This window comes from Oncorhynchus tshawytscha, linkage group LG06 (genome assembly GCF_018296145.1).
Source record: "Oncorhynchus tshawytscha isolate Ot180627B linkage group LG06, Otsh_v2.0, whole genome shotgun sequence".
In the NCBI taxonomy this organism is placed as follows: domain Eukaryota; kingdom Metazoa; phylum Chordata; class Actinopteri; order Salmoniformes; family Salmonidae; genus Oncorhynchus; species Oncorhynchus tshawytscha.
The window spans coordinates 75731700-75753388 of record NC_056434.1 but is presented as its reverse complement, the minus strand read 5'-3'; the positions used below and the strand labels follow the sequence as shown (position 1 = coordinate 75753388).

General features: G+C 39.5%; 1 protein-coding gene across 2 annotated transcripts in view; it reads left to right on the top strand.

Moving 5' to 3' along the window:
* LOC112253093 (regulator of G-protein signaling 7) overlaps positions 1 to 21689 on the top strand; it is a 51772-nt gene that overhangs the window by 22483 nt on the left and 7600 nt on the right. For both annotated transcript variants that reach the window (XM_024425006.1, XM_024425005.2), the window contains exons 3-11: positions 6117 to 6213; positions 12612 to 12662; positions 16729 to 16835; positions 17522 to 17573; positions 18040 to 18104; positions 19007 to 19083; positions 19320 to 19401; positions 21256 to 21330; positions 21437 to 21535. In XM_024425006.1, coding sequence (XP_024280774.1) covers positions 6117 to 6213; positions 12612 to 12662; positions 16729 to 16835; positions 17522 to 17573; positions 18040 to 18104; positions 19007 to 19083; positions 19320 to 19401; positions 21256 to 21330; positions 21437 to 21535 — 705 coding nt within the window. The remainder of the gene's footprint in view (positions 1 to 6116; positions 6214 to 12611; positions 12663 to 16728; positions 16836 to 17521; positions 17574 to 18039; positions 18105 to 19006; positions 19084 to 19319; positions 19402 to 21255; positions 21331 to 21436; positions 21536 to 21689) is intronic.

The window sequence follows — 21689 nt, the reverse complement described above, 5'->3', positions numbered from 1 at the left end:
ACGACTGGCAAACTGTGATGTCGTTGCAGTACTACGTCTTCCGATGTTGCCTTAGTAACAAAGAGACATAGACAGAGAGTGGTACTTAAAATTCACGTCATTCTTGCACTAACCTTGTCTCTAGGAGGTCAATAACTTCCCTCTCCTGTGCTGAAGGTACTGGCCATTTCAATGTCTGTCTGCCATGTGTTAATATTCCACTGTGCCAGTTTATGGGGGAGGGGGATTGGGGGGTGGGGGGTGGGTGGGGGAGGGTTTCTTGGAGAGGCAGTAGTGTATTTTTGGCACTTGGCATCATTGCTTTTCTATCTTTATTAGCTGCAGAGGCAGAGCAATATCAATATCTGTGTAACCAGAACCTTCACTCAGAATACCCAGTTTAGATGATGAAACAGTAGGCTATGGCAATGCAGAGTGAATATTTTATGAAGACAGCTTCATGTGTAAATGTAATTGATATTAAATCTGAAGATGTCCGTTATAGCATTGGGACATTATAACATGTCATATATTTCTATTCACTTCATATTTTGAAAAGATGGACACTGAGAGGCATTATGGAATATGCTGAACGAAGCTCATCGGTCGATTGATAGACATACATAATATTATTGTGACACATGCAGGGTATGCAAATATGATGATCAAAGTAGTTGATTGGTTTTCTATTTTTCAATAATTTATCATTTGTGTTTTTTGATGATGCCTCTCTCTCAAACAGTAAGCTCATATCACTATGTTTGACGGTTCTCTGCGAGAAGGATAAGTTTTAAGCCTGATATGTTTGCAAGTTAATTATCCTGTTGAAATGAGGTGAAAATGGTTACTAAAACGTGGGGGATTGAATCTAGAAAGGTATTTTATGAATAAAGACCATTTTAATATCTTAGTTCAGCACACCTTTATAACATTGGCTATTAAATTAATAATTTATTTCTCCATATAATTTACACTATATGAGCTTGAATGTAAAATGTTTTGGATGGATTTAGCTGATAAAGCCACCAAGTCAGAGAATTGATCTATTCACATTTGAGTCTATTCTCTAGATCTGTTCATATGTGGCATGTACATTTGAATGAGGATCTCTAACAAGCCTATGTTCTGTTTTTGCCTAAGGCATGAGGAGAACATTGTGTTTTTGGAATGAGTCCATATTATGCAAACGCATCACACTGTTCAACACTGTGTTTCTTATTTGCTTGTCGACATAACTGTGTTTTCACTATAAAATGCCACAAATCATGCCCGAGGTCTGTGAGCAATTCTCTATGTAGTGGATGATTTAAAAATGGAACGGGAAGAGGAAGTGTCCATGACCAATTCTCACTCAAATCTGCATTAAATCTGCCTGTATGCTCCATAATGTGTGGTGTATTTATTGTGCTGTATGTGTAACATGCAACAGTGTTGCCTTTCCTAGATCACTGTGATAGAAGTGTGTAGGGTAACTATAACTGTGTAAAAATCTACACTTGTGTCCTCCTCAGATAACACTAGCTGGATAATTCCATTCCCATCAGGATAAGCAGTTCTTAAAGCCCCATAATACACACAATCCGAATGCACAGCTTTCATTCAAAATCTGCAATCATGGTGCTGCAGTATAAAACGTAAATGTTTACAAGATAACACAAACCTGCCACAATAGGCCATTGTCGTTAAATGGGCAATTCATGAAGCTTCTGTAAAGCCCTACACGAGCAGCAGGCCCACTGTAAGGAAATGAAAAGCTCCTCCATTATTCTCCTCCGTGATGGATGATTGTCCCACTTCCATGCTGGTGATGCTGTAAAAGAAACCCACTCTTTCTTTTCTCTCTCTTTTCCTGGTAGCGAGCAGTTCAAGTGAGTAGATGTATGAAGCAGAGTAAAAAGTTTAGTGCTTCATTAAAAAGTGAATGTTTGTTCTTTTGTCTCAAATGCTCATTGGCTCTCCCTGAAAATTCTGAGACACATTATACACTACAGATGTAGGATCTTCATTTGAGCCACTTTGCTACAACAGGAAAATGATACTGTAACAACAGGAAATGTAAATTATTATGTGGATTATAATTAAGGGGAATTTTTGTGTAGTGGATGAATACATTTTTCATTAGGGCAAATCAAGTCTGAAATGTCAAAGTGGAAATGACAAACTTTTTAAAACTCAAATACAACAAGTGATCAAATTAAGATTCCACATCTGTAGTTGGAATAGCAAAGTGGTAGCCTTTATTATATGTTGAGCTTTTGTTAGTCATTCCATATTTACATACTTGTGTTCAGAAAACAGGCAATTCGCTGTAGAAAGGCAGCAAGGTGTAGTTCTAGGCATTCAGTACAAGAGAGAAACACTCTTCTTCATGATATGTACTCAGAAAAAAATGTTCAGTGGGAGGGAGAGACAGTGTGAAGTATCGATCATCACTCTGTTATCCTGCCGATTAGCTCAGTGGATAATTTAACTAAGTTCTAAAAAGGTGTCAGGATGTTTCATTTCTCAATGTGCCTGCTGTCATTTAGCTACTGTATGGATAATCTATTGGCATTGTGAATACTGGTAGCAGCTGTCTTTTACCTAAGGATCTCTGTTGTCATAGTGACAGTGCTTTGTTAGAGACTTGCTCAGAATGATCTGATGAGAGTGGTTCAGCAAAGCGTTCGATCCTCTGTCTGTCTGGCAGCAGTTGCACCCGTTGAGGAGGGAGGACATACACGTTAGATAGGCATCTCTGTTACCCCATACTCTTTATACTCTATACCTGTGTTCTTTCAGTCCATTACAAGCCAATTACTCAATAGGTTTTGGCTTCAGGGAACTTATTTGAGGGAAATAAGGCAAACACTTTTTGTAAGATTCTCCATTTTCTCAAAAGAGTTGTGACATGTCTTGGTTGCCCTGGTGAATTGATTTTAATAAGGACTTGTGTGTTTACATATCTATATTTGATGCAGTTGTATGTACTATTCTTGATTACAGAGGTGTCTGCTCTACTCTGTTCCATATTCTATTTCAGTTGAGACGTTGGTACATCCTAGGTTGCTGTGCTACTGTGTCCAGCAATTGCAATTATGTGTTATTGTCATCAAATACTTAGGACAACAAAACAGTCCATTGTGACTTCAAATGAAATCATCGCCTTCAGTGGAGGCGGTAAAACATTTAAAAAGTGCAGATAGCTAGTTTATCCTACTGTAACACCCTGCTCAAACAGAGGGGATGCTATGTTAGCTAGCTGGCTAGGACTATCCAACACAACACTGGAACTCTTCCAAGTCAAGGTTAGCTTTTGGTTTTACAAATGTATTGCCACCGGGGCCCGCTGGTGTTACAGCTTACTGACTGTACACTAACGCTACTGCATGATTGTAGCGATTTTACTAATGCGTTAGTTCCATTAGCTATGCTGACTATGACATTACTTTAGCTAATATGGGGACAACAATGTAGGCTGTGTGTAGCGGTTTGGCTTGGAAAGTTTTTTCGCCTGGTCACATACAGCCGAGGTGTTGTGCATTGAAGTCCACAAGTGAAGGGAAGAGGTGAGTGGAGGAGAGCGCATAACGTAGATGCGAGAAGGAATACAACGTGGCTGTTATGAGAGTGAACTCTGTCTATGCATGGTCAGGGGTGTATTCATTCCGCCGATTCTGTTGAAAAATGTATCTTAAACGGAAGCAAATGGAACAAAACAGGTATACATTTGTCCGGTAGAAACTCTTGTTCGCAACTGTTAGACTAATGATTACACTCTATATCAGCTAGATGCAGGCAAGAGTGTGCAAGGCGGTATTGAATGTCACTGTCTGTCACCTCAAATTTGTCTCTCGACCAGTGTGCACCTGCGTTGTAAACTTTCATTCATAGGCTAGGTTGTAGCAACCTCATGATGGGTATAGAGAAAATTAGAGTATCATGTTGTAGCCAAAACCTATCGCTGTTACACTGAACTGGGTGAATGGAATATGAATGAAAGTCATCCAATATGCTGTAATAGAAATAAGGCCGTCCACCCTCATCTTAAACTGCACTGACTGCCATTGGACGTATCTGAAGATTGAACACCATTTCTCAGTAAGTACCTCTATTTTAGACTATTGTACAAAGATCCAGTGTTTAGGTAATGGTAACTGAGACTAACATGGCAGTTTCAGGTACTCAGCCACAGCATTTTTGCAAATGACCACTGTAAGAATAACATTACGTTAATGTTGCTGTGAAGGGAGGCCTTCAGGGGGTGCCTGCCATCTATATCTAGAAGGGGGGCTGAATATGACAGAGTGGAGGTATGAATATTTATTGTTATGTGTTTACCCTTTATTCTATTGGTCAGTAGATAAATCAGTATCATAATCCATATTTCATAAATTGACAGTTTTTTGTATCAGGAATCAAGGTAAGACCCAGGTGCAGACCGTGTCGAAGTAACAATGTTTATTACAGCAACAGGGGCAAAGGTACAGGAAGGCAGGTAGGCTCAGGGTCAGGTCAGGCAGAGGTCAGTAATCCAGAGGTGGGGCAAAGGTACAGGACGGCAGGCAGGCTCATGGTCAGGGGCAGGCAGAGTGGTCAGGCGGGCGGGTACAGGGTCAGGAGAGGCAGGGGTCAAAAACCAGGAGGATGAGAAAAGACAGATGGGAAAAGCAGGCGCTGAATACAAAAACGCTGGTTGACTTCACAAACAAGACGACCTGGCAACAGACAAACAGAGAACACATGTATAAATACACAGGGGATAATGGGGAAGATGGGCAACACCTGGAGGGGGGTGGAAGCAATCACAAAGACAGGTGAAACAGATCAGGTTGTGACATATATGCATACTTTCATCATTACACCTTGATCCATTATTCTTAAGTATGTGTATGAATAGGAGATGTAATGTTATTATGTTGTGCTATCATTTGTTCTGTCTTTGTTCCCTCTCTCTCCTCCCTCATCACAGGTGACGAGCTGTACCTGTGACTAGTGGGAATGGTTTATAGAAGAGTGCTATCGAGTGGGGCTGCAGGTCTCCTGGGTTCTGGGCCTGGGAGAACATGATGAGTGAAGGTGTCTCTGCAAGGAGGCCTTCTTATTGTGTTTGTTATTTTCAGTCTGAGGGCCATGTATTTGTAATAAATATCCCTCAAATGTTGCATCAGACAATGTGGTCCTGCGATTCCTTTCATAGATACAGTCTATGAAAATTCTTCCAGAAGAAAATATTTACGGAGTGTAGTTGTCAAGATACTGTACAGACTGAGGGGGAAAGGTGACGAGGCACAGGGCAGCCAGTCAAATTAACCAAATGCAATCAACGAGGGTTGAAAATTAGCTTTTGTAATCAACACTAACCAACAAACCCTAATGGTTACCAATTAGTTATCCTATATGATACAGTATATGGGAAGTACATTGAAGTCTATAGAGTAGAAATAGAACAGCAGGCATTGCATTGTGTCTGTGTGTGTGTGTGTTTACGTGTGTGTATATGTGTGTGTGTCACATTGTTACATTGTATTTATTTATGCCAGAGGGCTACTTTGGGATATCTTTTGGCATCCATCCGTGAAGGCTGACGGATCCGGGCCACGCTTCACTTCACTCTGTCCTGTCTGTTTCTGGAAATAGGGCCTTCCGCCAGGGCAGCTGAGCCATAGCAATGCTCCAATCCTGGAGAGTTGCGATGCAGATCTGCCTTTCTGTGGCATGTCTGTTTTTATCCAGGTTGTCATGTCACATTTCTTTTAGGTTTTAGCTTGAAGGTGTGATTCAGTCATCACAATCTCCTTTTATATTTCTCTGATGTCTTTTTTGTGACATCTTGTTTTGTCCAGTTTTTTTTAAGACACATAGGATGGGGAAATATTAGGCAGACACTTTGCTATTAGGGTTGATAAACTAAATTATCACTAATCCAGTAACAAGTGTCTGGTTGAATCAACATTGTTTCCATGTCATTTCAACGAAGGGACGTTTAACCAACGTGGAATAGACCTTGAATTGCCGTCTGTTCCCAGTGGGTCTGCTGCAAAAATACGTCCCAGAGGCCATTCACAACAGCAGCCTTTTCCGGCCACTTTACCCAGTCTCCTGACTATATCTCCACTGATCATTTCTAACATTATGTCTTCTCTCTTTTCTTCCAGATGGAGGACGTAATAGCCCGCATGCAGGATGAGAAGAATGGAATTCCTATCCGCACTGTGAAAAGTTTTTTATCCAAGATTCCAAGTGTTTTTTCAGGTAAACATCTTACCTAAAGCTTGTGTTGTAATATATTGTAAACGGTGAAATGGTAATGCGAGCTAATAAAGTCTTCTGGCTTCTGACTGACTTGGAGAGCTGTCTGTGGTTGTGAAACCCATTCACCTAAACCAGAGATGAAACAGAATACCAAAATGAATCATAATGTTGCAGGGAGCTGTGCAGAGTTCTGAAAAGAGAACCTAGAGTTGAGAAACGACACTCAAAACTGAACACAATGGAAACTTGAAGGCTAGATAGCCTTGTAAATGTGTCTTGTTCTCTTTAATACCTTATGCAAAAGTGGAGCATGCGTATTCCTTTTGCAGGATAGCAAACAACAGATATGAGTTGCCATTATTCAGGGAGTCACTAGTGACCTTCCCTAGAATACGTATACAAGCAGAACAGTTGATGTAATGTGAGTGGTCATCCTGGAACAGTAAAGTACTCTGGAGCCAAGATGAAGTCCATAGAAAGACTAAATGAACAGCACAGCCACAGGATGAATGGAGGAACTGTTTTGTTCAGTCTTATTCAGTGCTGCTCAGCATTCAGTTAAAATGAAATGCCCCCTATTTAGTAGTAGCTGCAGTACAATAGTTTGTTAATTGAGTCACGTATACACTCCCCTCCATATTTATTTAGACAGTGAAGCATATTTTAAATACAACTCTACACTCAAGCGTTCGGAATGTAAGATAAAATGTTTGTATGAAGCGACAATACAGAATGTCACCTTTTAATACAGAATGTCACCTTTTATTTAGGGTATTTTCATACATACATGCATACATACATACATACATACATACATACATACATATGCATCATACATACATATGCATCATACATACAGTGCATTCGGAAAGTATTCAGACCCCTTGACTTGTCCCACATTTTGTTACGCTACAGCCTTATTCTAAAATTGATCAAATATGTATATTTTCTCATCAATCTACACACAACAACCCTTAATGACAAAGCGAAAACAGGTTTTTAGAAATTTTGGCAAATATATTAAAAACAGAAAACAGAAATACCTTATTTACATAAGTATTCAGACCCGTTGCTATGAGACTTGCAATTGAGCTAAGGTGCACCTGTTTCCATTGATCATCCTTGAGATGTTTCTAAAACTTGATTGAAGTCCACTTGTAGTGAATTCAATTGAATGGACATGATTTGGAAAGGCACCCACCTGTCTATATAAGGTCCCAGTGTTGACAGTGCATGTCAGAGCAAAAACCAAGCCATGAGGTCGAAGAAATTGCCCGTAGAGCTCAGAGACAGGATTGTGTCGAGGCACAGATCTGGGGAAGGGTACCCAAACATGTCTGTAGCATTGAAGATCCCAAAGAACACAGTGGCCTGCATCATTCTTAAACGGAAGAAGTTTGGAACCACCAAGACTCTTCCTAGAGCTTGGAAGCTGAGCAATTGGGGGAGAAGGGCCTTGGTCAGGTAGGTGACCAATTGTGATGGTTACTCTGAAAGAGCTCCAGAGTTCCTCTGTGGAGATGGGAGAAACTTCCAGAAGGACAACCATCTCTGCAACGCTCCACCAATCAGGCCTTTATGGTAGTGGCCAGACGGAAGCAACTCCACAGAAAAAAGCAAATGCCAGCCCGCTTGGAGTTTGCCAAAAGGCCCCTAAAGTGTCTCAGACCATGAGAAACAAGATTCTCTGACTGATAACACCAAGATTGAACCCTTTGGCCTGAATGCCAAGCGTCACCTCTGGAGGAAACCTGGCACCATCTCTACAGTGAAGCATGGTGGTGGCAGCATCATGCTGTGGGGATGTTTTTCAGCAGCAGGGACTGGGAGACTAGTCAGGATCAATGGAAAGATGAACAAAGCAAAGTACAGAGACATCCTTTATGAAAACCTGCTCCAGAGCACTCAGGACCTCAGACTAGGGCCAAGGTTCACCTTCCAACAGAATAACGACCCTAAGCACACAGCCAAGACATCGCAGGAATGACTTCAGGAAAAGTCTCTGAATGTCTTTGGCCCAGCCAGAGCCTGGACATGAACCAGATTGAACATTTCTGGAGAGACCTGAAAATAGCTGTGCAGTGACATTCCCCATCCAACCTGACAGAGCTTGAGAGGATCTGCAGAGAAGAATGGGAAAAACTCCCCAAATACAGGTGTGCCAAGCTTGTAGCACCAAGAAAACTCAATGCTGTAATCGCTGCCAAAGGTGCCTTAACAAAGTACTGAGTAAAGGGTCTGAATACTTATCTAAATGTGATATTGTTTTTATGATTTAAAAAAATTAATTTGCAAAAATGTATAAAAAACTGTTTTTGTTTAGTCGTTATGGGTTATTGTGTGTATATTGATGAGGATAAAAAAAAACAATTGAATCCATTTTAGAATAAGGCTGTAACGTAACAAAATGTGGTAAAAGTTAATGGGTCTAAATACTTTCCCGAAGGCATACATGCTGTCATAATATTACACTATTTTCAGAATAGCCTTGTAGCGGATTACCTCACACACCTCACCATTTTAACCTCCTAGAAAGTGAGTAATTGCTGAAGGTGTGAATTTTACTGGGTGTATTAATGATGGTAATCCATGATCAATCTTATCTGGATATGCTAATGCTAATTGGCTGTTATCGTACAGTTTTCTGTAAATGCTATCAATTTTCAAAACAGTGAACTCAGGACACCGAACTTTGTGGCCTTTTGCAAAACAGTAAATGCATTTGATAAACACAGTCATCAAATGAACACAACAGATGCTCTTTTGATGAAAAAAAAAGATTAACACAAACATTTCTCTTGAGTCTAACCTGACAAAACAGAAAGTAACCATGTCTTAAAATAAATCCCAGTGGATCAATACATTTTATTTGCAGTCGATGATCACAATTGGACATACAACAACTAAAATGTGCAGAATTATGGGCAAGTACTCTCCTTTTATGCATAATTCACCCAACAATTTCATACACATCAAATCAAATATCATTCATGTTCAAAACAGAAAATGGAAAGTAAGCACATAGTGTACAGGATCCAATTCTCATCACAACACATGTTCGTGTATTCAATACATAGGCTGGTCTACTCATAGGTTCTTTGACTTTCCATCAGCAAGCAGAAACACAGCGTTAATTCAAACAGTGCTTCCCAAACTGTGGGTCGTGGCATGGTTAGGTGGCAGGGTTAAATGATTTGTGCATTACAACACAAAAAATGTACATACAGGGGGGCAAAAAAGTATTTAGTCAACCACCAATTGTGCAAGTTCTCCCACTTAAAAAGATGAGAGAGGCCTGTAATTTTCATCATAGGAACACTTAAACTATGACAGACAAAATGAGAAGAAAAATCCAGAAAATCACGTTGTAGGATTTTTAATGAATTTATTTGCAAATTATGGTGGAAAATAAGTATTTGGTCAATAAAACAAAAGTTTATCTCAATACTTTGTTATATACCCTTTGTTGGCATTGACAGAGGTCAAACGTTTTCTGTAAGTCTTCACAAGGTTTTCACACACTGTTGCTGGTATTTTGGCCCATTCCTCCATGCAGATCTCCTCTAGAGCAGTGATGTTTTGGGGCTGTTGCTGGGCAACACGGACTTTCAACTCCCTCCAAAGATTTTCTATGGGGTTGAGATGTGGAGACTGGCAACTCAGCATTCTTTGTCCTCCAAACACGACGAGTTGAGTTTTTACCAAAAAGTTATATTTTGGTTTCATCTGACCATATGACATTCTCCCAATTTTCTTCTGGATCCTCCAAATGCTCTCTAGCAAACTTCAGACGGGCTTGGACATGTACTGGCTTAAGCAGGGGGACACATCTGGCACTGCAGGATTTGAGTCCCTGGCGGCGTAGTGTGTTACTGATGGTAGGCTTTGTTACTTTGGTCCCAGCTCTCTGCAGGTCATTCACTAGGTCCCCCCGTGTGGTTCTGGGATTTTTGCTCACTGTTCTTGTGATCATTTTAACCCCACGGGGTGAGACCTTACGTGGAGCCCCAGATCGAGGAAGATTATCAGTGGTCTTGTATATCTTCCATTTCCTAATAATTACTCCCACAGTTGATTTCTTCAAACCAAGCTGCTTACCTATTGCAGATTCTTCCCAGCCTGGTGCAGGTATACTATTTTGTTTCTGGTGTCCTTTGACAGCTCTTTGGTCTTGGCCATAGTGGAGTTTGGAGTGTGACTGTTTGAGGTTGTGGACAGTTGTCTTTTATACTGATAACAAGTTCAAACAGGTGCCATTAATACAGGTAACGAGTGGAGGACAGAGGAGCCTCTTAAAGAAGAAGTTACAGGTCTGTGAGAGCCAGAAATCTTGCTTGTTTGTAGGTGACCAAATACTTATTTTCCACCATAATTTGCAAATAAATTCATTAAAATCCTACAATGTGATTTCCTGGATTTTTTTTCTCATTTTGTCTGTCATAGTTGAAGTGTACCTATGATGAAAATGACAGGCCTCTCTCATCTTTTTAAGTGGGAGAACTTGCACAATTGGTGGCTGACTAAATACTTTTTTGCCCCACTGTATACACACTTTCAGTGTAAACATAAACAACAAAAAAGCAAATATAAAGTATGTAGAAAAGATACTGGACCTATATATTTTTTTAAATAATTAGAGGATTGCTGAAATAGTAGTGGGCCGGATTCAAACCCATGCTGCAACATTATATGTGGTCTAGTGGCAGCACCTAAGACTACAAGACCAACATAGGTCACAATATTTTCTCTTCTGATGAAAACAACATGTTGATATTCTTTGAACAAACACTTTACAGGGAATTTTGTATTCATTGATGACAATTGTATTTCAAGTTGTGCAAAAGTGGGTCTAAGAAATGCAATCCAGGTACAACACCAAGAAAAGGATCAGACATTCCGAAGATGTATTTAAGCCTTTGATCATTATTGTTCTGCTTTGCGTTAGTTTATCCACAGTTTTTAATCCACCTATTTTTCTGAAGTTGTGGTAAGACGTGGCGAGTCCTCAGGAGCTCATCTCAGAGACAGGGGAAGAAAGAGACAAGTGTGGAGAGTCACTCCATCTCTTGGTGACCCCGCTGATCCCTTTTCTTCACTTAATACATTCTGTCCATCTCTTACACCACACCTAGAGAGGAGAGATGGAGAGAGAGACACAGTGATAATAACTTTTCTATCTAAGCCATGTGAAAACCAGTGGTTGAGCTGGGGTGTGAAGATGGCTTGAGGCCAGATGTTGCACTCAATATTGTGGGCTGTTAAGATTATTTACTTGTAAGATCATTTTTATTTATGTGCACTAATGATGGCTTTAAATCCATTCTAAATATATTGCTCTGATATGTACTAGCCATGTTGTCGTTAGCATTAGTTAGACAGGTTCTGCCATGACTGTTCCAGCCACTATCAGGGGTGTAATTTGTATGAATGAGAACAGAGGTAGGTGGTTTCTAATGGTAATAAAAGCATAGTGTGTTGGACTGCCAATTACCCACCCACATGCTAGGAATTTGCATGTAATTAATGGGCCGACTCTGGTGTATTAAAGGGGCAATCTGGAGTTCAAACAATAACAAAAACAAACATAACACCTGTCACGTTCTGATCTTAGTTCTTTTGTTATGTCTTTGTTTTAGTATGGTCAGGGTGTGAGTTGGGTGGGTTGTCTATGTTTGTTTTTCTATGAGTTGGTATTTCTGTGTTTGTCCTGGTATGGTTCTCAATCAGAGGCAGCTGTCAATCGTTGTCCCTGATTGAGAACCATACTTAGGCAGCCTGTTTTCACCCTTGATTTGTGGGTGATTATTTTCTGTGTCTGTGTGTTCCACACGGAACTGTTTCGGTTCTGTGTTATTTCACGTTGTTATTTTGTATTTTTCTGTGTTCTATTAAAAGTATCATGAGCACTTACCACGCTGCACATTGGTCCTCCGATCCTTCCTACTACTCCTCGTCAGAGGAGGAAGCAGACCGTTACAACACCAATGTTTTGCAAACAAATAAGGGAGGGGGCTGGATAAATGTAACCACTCTTAAATCCATAGATACAGCTTTGGATGCAAGGACTGACCGTCAATACTATCCAAATGATAGTTTTAACTATGTTGTGAGAGTATGCAATGTTTATTTAAAATAACATTGTTTACAAAAAATGGAGCAAAAAAAGCTTATATTTTGGGTTGTGATGGGGTATGACAGTTGAACTAAGCTTATGAGGCATTTATACGTTATATTCTTCAAGAATTAGTGGGTACATATCGTTGATATATAAGTCCACAAATAGATGTAGCAATCCCATTTTGCCCCTTTAATAATGTCTGTAGTTTACATCACTGGGCTAAAAGGTGCTGTATACAGTATGCTTTGGGAGTATTTATGTATGTGGTTTTCCATTCCAGGTTCTGACATTGTACAGTGGATGATCAAAAACCTGAATATTGAAGATCAAGGTAATGCATGCTTATTAGTGTCCTATTATGTCTCCTATTATGTGACACTAGATATGTGAAACAGTGAATCGTGAATCATTCATAGTTAAACTACTAAATGTTTGGGGTCACTTAGAAATGTCCTTGTTTTTGAAAGAAAAGCACTTTTTTTTGTCCATTAAGATAACATCAAATTGATCAGAAATACAGTGTAGACATTGTTAATGTTGTAAATGACTATTGTAGCTGGAAACGGCTGATTTTTAATAGAATATCTACATAAGAGTACAGAGGCCCATTATCAGCAACCATCACTCCTGTGTTCCAATGGCACGTTGTGTTAGCTAATCCAAGTTTATCGTTTTAAAAGGCTAATTGATCATTAGAAAACCCTTTTGAAATTATGTTAGCACAGCTTAAACTGTTGTGCTGATTAAAGAAACAATTAAACTGGCATTATTTAGACTAGTTGAGTATTTTGAGCATCAGCATTTGTGGGTTCGATTACAGGCTTGAAATGGCCAGAAACAAAGTACTTTCTTCTGAAACTCATCAGTCTATTCTTGTTCTGAGAAATTAAGGCTGTTCCATGCAAGAAATTGCCAAGAAACTGAAGATCTCTTGTACAACACTGTGTACTACTCCTTTCACAGAACAACACAAACTGGCCCTAACCAGGATAGAAAGAGGAGTGGGAGGCCCCGGTGCACAACTGCGCAAGAGGACAAGTAGATTAGAGTGTCTAGTTTGAGAAACAGACGCCTCACAAGTCCTCAACTGGCAGCTTCATTAAATAGTACCCGCAAAACACCAGTCTCCACATCAACAGTGAAGAGGCGACTCCGGGATGCTGGCCTTCTATGCAGAGTTGCAAAGAAAAAGCAGTATCTCAGACTGGCCAATAAAAAAATATATATTAAGATGGGCAAAAGAACACAGACACTGGACAGAGGAACTCTGCCTAGAAGGCCAGCATCCCGGCGTCGCCTCTTCACTGTTGACGTTGAGACTGGTGTTTTGCGGGTACTATTTAATGAAGCTGCCAGTTGAGGACTTGTGAGGCATCTGTTTCTCAAACTAGACTCTCTAATGTACTTGTCCTCTTGCTCAGTTGTGCACCGGGGCATCCCACTCCTCTTTTTATTCTGGTTTGAGCCAGTTTGCGCTGTTCTGAGAAGAGAGTAGTACACAGCGTTGTACGAGATCTTCAGTTTCTTGGCAATTTCTCGCATGGAATAGCTTTCATTTCTCAAAACAAGAATAGACTGACGAGTTTCAGAAAGTTATTTGTTTCTGGCCATTTTGAGCCTGTAATCGAACCCACAAATATGCTCCAGATACTCAACTAGTGTAAAGAAGGCCAGTTTTATTGCTTCTTTAATCAGAACAACGGTTTTCAGCTGTGCTAACATAATTTCAAAAGTGTTTTCTAATGATCAATTAGCCTTTTAAAATTATTAACTTGGATTAGCTAACACAACATTGCCATTGGAACACAGGAGTGATGGTTGCTGATAATGGGCCTCTGTACGCCTATATAGATATTCTATAAAAAAACAGCCGTTTCCAGCTACAATTGTCATTTACAACATTAACAATGTCTACACTGTATTTTTGATCAATTTTATATTATTTTAATGGCCAGAAAATGTGCTTTTCTTTCAAAAACAAGGACATTTGTAAGTGATCCCAAACTTTTGAAAGGTAGTGTATGTGACATACCTTGGGACTATAAGGTTCTATATGTGCAAATCATAGTCCTGAGATACTGAAAATCAAAGTTTTCACATCCCAGATCTCAGAATTGTTCTGTAGTGAATTATTCTCTCATAACCCATTAAAGTCCTCAAATTGAAGATTTCTGACAGTGTTGTTTTTTTTGCTTAAGTGCCGTTATTTCTGGCTAGACTAGCCTACACCATACTTAGAGGGAGATGGCAAAGATGTGTTCTGATTGGTCCGTCTATATTTGTTCAGGCTTGTGATTGGATCGCAGATAGATAGAACCTAATAGCACCAAGTTAAAAATAAAATCACTTAAAATGTACTTCATAGACATATGAAGAACCATCTAAAGATCAATTATATGTGACTAACACATTTTTGACAAAAACATTATAGTCCCAAGGTCTCTATTCCACCCTTATTCTGGAGAAGTTCCTTTCATGTTGTATCAATTTAACATGTCAATGGCTAATTAGAATCATTGTAACATAGTGGAGAACTTTGTGTCTCTAAAACCTCAGTGTACAGTAGCAGGCTTTTCTAAAGCAATAGATTTTTAAGATATGTATATACTGTAACCTAGTAGATGCTGCCACTTTAGGTCAGGTCACTCAGAGGGAAGCTTTTCAATGGCGGACAAAGGGAGGCAATAGGCATAACCCCTATCACTGATTTAGAGGAGAGCTCGTGTGTGTGTACATTCTGGTGCATGTGTTAGTATGGATGGGTCGATTCCCCCGCATTAGTGACACATTTATCACTTTCTAACACAAAGCTAACTCAATAGTACATAAACCACGCATGGACTCTGGAGCACTGGAGAACTCTCAAAAGGACTGTAAGCTAGGGTGACATACCTGCTCCCATACCTCAGCAGGAAACAGGTTCAGACTGAGAAGGGTAGAGCTCTGAGTGAAACCTTTTGATTGCTTGACTTCAAGGGGTTTGATTGAGGAATCTCACTTTACTGTGTCGTCACTGACAAGGTCTCACTAGAGCAGGAAATTGCACTGAAACGCAGTTTCAGCCTGAGAGAATCTTGTTGGAGGCCGCAATGGTCCTGTGAGGAAAGTTTACATTTGGTTACAAATGTTATAGAACACAAATGGACGGTACCAATACACCCATAGCCACATACTAGTACAGAAATGACCTCAAATTAATTATAATCTCCAGTCTGCAGGGTATTTAGGAGGAAGTGTACATTTGAATGGCTCAGCCATTTTAAAGACTATTACAGGGCATACGAGTAGAGTCGAGGGTCATAAAGTCAGACAGCTGTACTTTAGCTAGGGAATAACAATTTGAGGATACTCTTCCCAAGCCAGACACTAATTTCTATTCCAGGTTAAGAAATAATATTTTTTATTTTCCTGTTTCATCCTTTTCCCTCTTGAGTTTAGGATATGATTCCGATTAGCCTACGGAGCAGCTGTATACTTCTGGGTATACCACAATTTGTGGTAATAAATGCATGATGTAGGGCTATGTGCTAACAATCCAGAAAGTTGTTAAAAGTAAAGAAATATAAACATTGAGTAGACTTAAGTTATTTTGGGTGGGTGAGTGGATTTGTCTTTAAGCCTGTTTGATATCCACAGTGTGTGAAGCTCTAACCAGACATTAATTTAGATGAATGTGCAAATCCACTCTCAGAATGCTTGAATATATGCAATCTGTGTGTAGTCTTCTTTTGGGAAGCTATCTGGCTCTTTCTGTAATTGCTATATCTCTACAGTATGTTGCTGTTTCGCTTCAAAACATTGCATCTAACATGCAGACTAACAATCTCACACAAGCACAAAATGCATAAACACACACAAATCCACATGCAAATACACTTGAAGGGCACTCACATTTATCAGTAAACATGTCTTTAAACTTGAATGAGTGATAATTTATTGATGCATAGCTGGGTCTTACATACATTCTAGATACAGAGAAATAGTGATAAAAATAGAATGGGTTTCATTTTACATTAGGAGAGGTGATAAGGGTATGGCATATGAGGTAAACATCCCCTTCAGTACTATACTGACCTCATTTACCATACCCCGGTGAAGCGGCAGTGTAGCCTAGTGGTTAGAGCATTGGACTAGTAACCGAAAGGTTGCAAGTTCAAATCACCGAGCTGACAAGGTGCAAAATCTGTCGTTCTGCCCCTGAACAGGCAGTTAACCCACTGTTCCTAGGCTGTCATTGAAAATAAGAATTTGTTCTTAACTGACTTGCCTAGTTAAATAAAGGTAAAAAAAAAAAAAAAAAAAAAAAAGAAGGGGGAAGTGAGGTGTGTCAAAGGGGACCGTGGGAATATTAGGGGTGTTGTGGTGGAAAATTATAGGATTTTATTTGTGTTGTCCAGTGGAGGCCCTTCACCTGGGGACCCTGATGGCTGCCCACGGCTACTTCTTCCCCATATCAGACCATGTACTCACACTGAAAGACGATGGCACTTTCTACAGGTTTCAGGTACAGTGAATTCATAGGCTGCATAGCTCTTATGTGTACTATAATGTACTCCTACTGTCTACCGTATCTGATCCAATCCATATCAGACCATACATGGAGGACTAGGATTCATATGTCTTTATTGAGCGCTTATCCACAGGGACTTATGGGCTTTATATTTTACACCTAATCCAGTTATATTGCTGGATGTTTTACTGAGGCAATTAAAGTGCCTCACTCTAGAGAAATAACAGGGATTTTAGTCAGGTGTCTCTGTTTTTAGATCAAGGTGTCTCTGTTCTTAGATCCAGGTGTCTCAGTTCTTAGATCAGTTCTTAGATTAAGGTGTCTCAGTTCTGAGATCAATTAGATCAAGGTGTCTCAGTTCTTAGATCAGTTATTAAATCCAGGTGTCTCTGTTATTTGATCAGTTGTTAGCTCAAGGTGTCTCAGTTCTCATATCAGTTCTTAGATCAAGGTGTCTCAGTTCTTAGATCAGTTCTTAGATCAAGGTGTCTCAGTTCTTAGATCAGTTATTAGATCAAGGTGTCTCAGTTCTTAGATCAATTAGACCCAGGTTTCTCAGTTCTTAGATCAGTTATTAGATCCAGGTGTCTCAGTTCTTAGATCAGTTCTTAGATAAAGGTGTCTCAGTTCTTTAGCTGCCTTGTCCCTCACTATTTCCTCCTCACAATCGTTGTTCCCAGACCCCCTACTTCTGGCCGTCAAACTGCTGGGAACCAGAGAATACAGACTATGGTAAGTGTGTCTTAGCAGTAGTGAATAGTTTTACACAATGGAAGGCTGTACAGAGCATTGAATGTAACCATCAACATGATAATATCAAAATTGATTTTATTTGTGTAGCATCTGACATGCAGTAGATTGTGGCCCAAATGGCTTTGCAGAAGAAAACAGAACCATCAATGGTGGTTTGTTCATTTCAATGTGTGAATATATGTATTTGTATGTAAGTTGCTACAACCCCGCTTGCCATATAGATAGCTGTTTGCATCCTCAAAGCAGCGATGGATGTTGTTAAGACCATTTTACATGCCACATGGTACTCTGGTTATGGAATGACATCAATGTTGTGGCCTAGACTGCAGCTGATGCAGAAAGAGTTTGGCAAAGTAAAAATGTTATCTGTAAAACAGCATCTGGTCAACAGTAGTTTTCTCTGTTTTCTGATTGATTTGTTCTTCCTCTGTGTTCTGTGCCCCAGCCGTTTACCTCTGCAAAAGAACAATGCAAAACAAAGCTCGTCTGGAGTTGGCAGACTACGAGGCGGTAGGTCTTCTCTCTTCATTGTCATTGTCTCTGTAGTGTGTTAGCACTAGCATCCTTAACATTGATATCAGCCTGTATCTTCATCTCTTTAGTATGTTAGCACCAGCATCTGTAACTTTCCTAGTTTAGTGTTAAGGATGCTATTGCTAATATACTAAAGAGATGAAGATAAATGCTGATATCATTGTTAAGGATGCTAGTGCTAACATACTAAAGAGATGAAGATACAGGCTGATATCAATATTTTTTATTTTTTTTATTTAACTTTTATTTAAGTAGGCAAGTAAATATGTTAGCACTAGCATCCTTAGCATTGATATCAGCCTGTATCTTCATATCATTAGTATGTTAGCACTAGCATCCTTAGCATTGATATCAGCCTGTATCTTCATATCATTAGTATGTTAGCACTAGGATCCTTAACACTAATATCAGCCTGTATCTTCATATCTTTAGTATGTTAGCACTAGCATCCTTAACACTGATATCAGCCTGTATCTTCATATCTTTAGTATGTTAGCACTAGCATCCTTAACACTGATATCAGCCTGTATCTTCATATCTTTAGTATGTTAGCACTAGCATCCTTAACACTGATATCAGCCTGTATCTTCATATCTTTAGTATGTTAGCACTAGCATCCTTAACACTGATATCAGCCTGTATCTTCATATCTTTAGTATGTTAGCACTAGCATCCTTAACACTGATATCAGCCTGTAGCTTCATATCTTTAGTATGTTAGCACTAGCATCCTTAACACTGATATCAGCCTGTATCTTCAAAGTGAAAACCTTTTGTTCTGTTGCTATTATTGTGTTATTATATCATGTCATGAGATAAGACAAATCATTATTTGGTTAGATTTACTATTTGGATTTTTTATGGTCATTGTTGTTTCAGGAGAGCTTAGCGAGGCTACAGAGAGCATTTGCCAGAAAATGGGAGTTCATATTTATGCAAGCAGAAGCACAAGCAAAGTAAGTTTCCAAATGAAACAAATCTACTATGTGTTGATGAGTGTTAAGTTGATCACCACACTCCTACTCATTATAACGGATGTGCCATCATCTCTTAACTACCATTTCTCAGCAGTTTCCTAATAACACCACATTTTAGGCAGGGGAAGTGTCAAAGAAAAAACATTAATATTACATATGGTTTTGTGAAAATACCTAAAAAGTAATTGCTTGTACTGTGTATCCTTTGTTCTCAGAGTTGACAAGAAAAGAGATAAGATTGAGAGGAAAATTCTCGATAGTCAAGAAAGAGCGTTTTGGGATGTGCACAGACCAGTGGTGAGTTTATTGAGCTTTTAAAATCTCATGCTACAAGAGTTCTCCATAACATAAAACCTAGCTACAAGGTTTGGCCAAATTTTCCACTGGAGAATACAGCTATCTGGAGCCTAACATGCTGACCAAACCGGAACTTTCATTAGGCACACCTGTCCCCTGTTCCCGCTGATTAGTACTTGTATAAGTGTGCCCTTTGGTTTCCATTGGGCTGTCGTTTATTGTTACAATGTCCGTTGGTGCATGTGAGTACCTGTGCTGTGTATTTTGGCTTTTGTGCCATTGTGGATTGTGCAGATGATCCTTACTCTTTTGTTTGTTCACCCACACCAGAAGCGATCAGGACATCAAAACAAACTCTAAACCAATTATATGAATAATAATAATAATGTCAAAAAGCATGAAATATTTATGGCAATTTAGCTAGCTAGCTTGCCGTTGCTAGCTAATTTGTCCTGGTGTATAAACATTGGGTTGTTATTTTACCTGAAATGCACAAGGTCCACTACTCTGACAATTAATCCACAGATAAAACAGTAAACCAAATTAATTTCTCATCATCTCTCCTCCTTCCTTCAGGCTTTTTCCTTTTTCTTCTTTGGACTTTATATGACGGTTGGCAACCAATTTTATGGTGCATTACTACAATCGACTTCAGTGCGGACCTCAGTTAATCTTTCAATCACCCACGTGGGTATATGCTCCTAAAAACCAATGAGGAGATGGGAGAGGCCGGACTTGCAGCGCGTTGATCATCACAAATAGAACCAATTTCTATTTTAGCGCCTGGCCATGCAGACGCTCGCTGACGCGACGTGAGCGGTGTGGTCAGCATGTAAGGGATTGATTCAATCTGTATCACTTGACATTTCAATCACGCTATTCCGTTGCAGTTAAGTTAATTTCCGACTGAGTGGACATATGTAGCATTTACCGCGATTGCAGTCTCCACGAACGCAGAACATTGCCTTTAAATTTCAATAGCGCTATAGCGCTGAACTTCCGCATTACGGATTGAATCGAGCCCCTAACTTAGTATTTCTGTTTGTGGATATTGTTGTGTATTGTCATGCATACCATGCTTAGAAATATCCATTGTCAAAAACCTACATTGATCTTATCTTAGAAATTCAAAATACATGTCATGGATTTTTTTTAAATTAGATGTTTTTTGTAAATGTTAAATAACTTAACCTGTGCTTTCTTCAGTCTACAAAGTAATTTATTTCTCTATTCAACGTGAATAATGTTTAATATGAATAATGTGAGGGGTTTGATAATCGTAATTGTTTTTGCCTGGTAAAGGCAGAGCTTTTTGTCTTTCCTCTTTGCCTGCCATAATATCAAAATGTTATTATTGAGGTACCGTCAATTCCTAAAAAATTATGTATTCACCTGCAGCTCTCCAGTGGTCTTTATGACCTCATCATCCATTCAGACACACTTCCTTCTTAGTAATATCTTCCACTAGGGAATGGAGCCGCTTCCCTGGAAAAATCCAGCTCCATGAGCTTAATTGGAAAATAACAGGATCAATTCATGCATGCTTGGAACATTATAATCAGGTTCCTTTCTGATTTCACAGCAGCCTCGTCAAACCAATTAGCCACCGTGGTCCTGGAGGATACCTTAATTGTGCCCCTTGTTTGATCATGCAGGACGTACAGACAATATGTTTTACATTAATATTTTACTAGATCATGTTTGACTGAGCGTGTCGCAAAGTGCAATAGAAGAAGCTGTTTTTCTGGGTTCCCTAAACAGTCCTACCTGAGCTGCTAGTGAATCAATAGGAAGAAGCAGAGAATGCTCCCTGAAGGGCTTGTTTTTCTTCTGTTAATTTCTGTTGCTCTCCAGCCCGGATGTGTAAACACAACAGAAGTCGACATAAAGAAGTCCTCCAGAATGAAAAATCCCCAAAAGACAAGAAAGGTGACTTTTTCTATAAATCCATTAATTCTGAATAACAGGTCAACTGAAACACTGTTATTTTTAAATATTTGATTTTGGGTGGGTTCTGATTGTCTCTCTGTCTCAGTCAGTATATGGGCCTCAGAATGATGTGCGAACCCACAGCCCCACCCACACCCCTGCCCCAGAGGCCAAGCCAGCCACAGAGGAGCAGCTACAGGACCAGGTAATGTAGAAGCTGCTGGACTTCCAGGGTAGTTTCTCTTGCATTGCACAATGTATGTTTGGAAGGAAACTGTTCTTTCCAAATTTACATTTAAGATGGCAACACTGTTACTGTCTTGTCAGTTCGACCAGTTTCCAGAAATTCACAAAATATT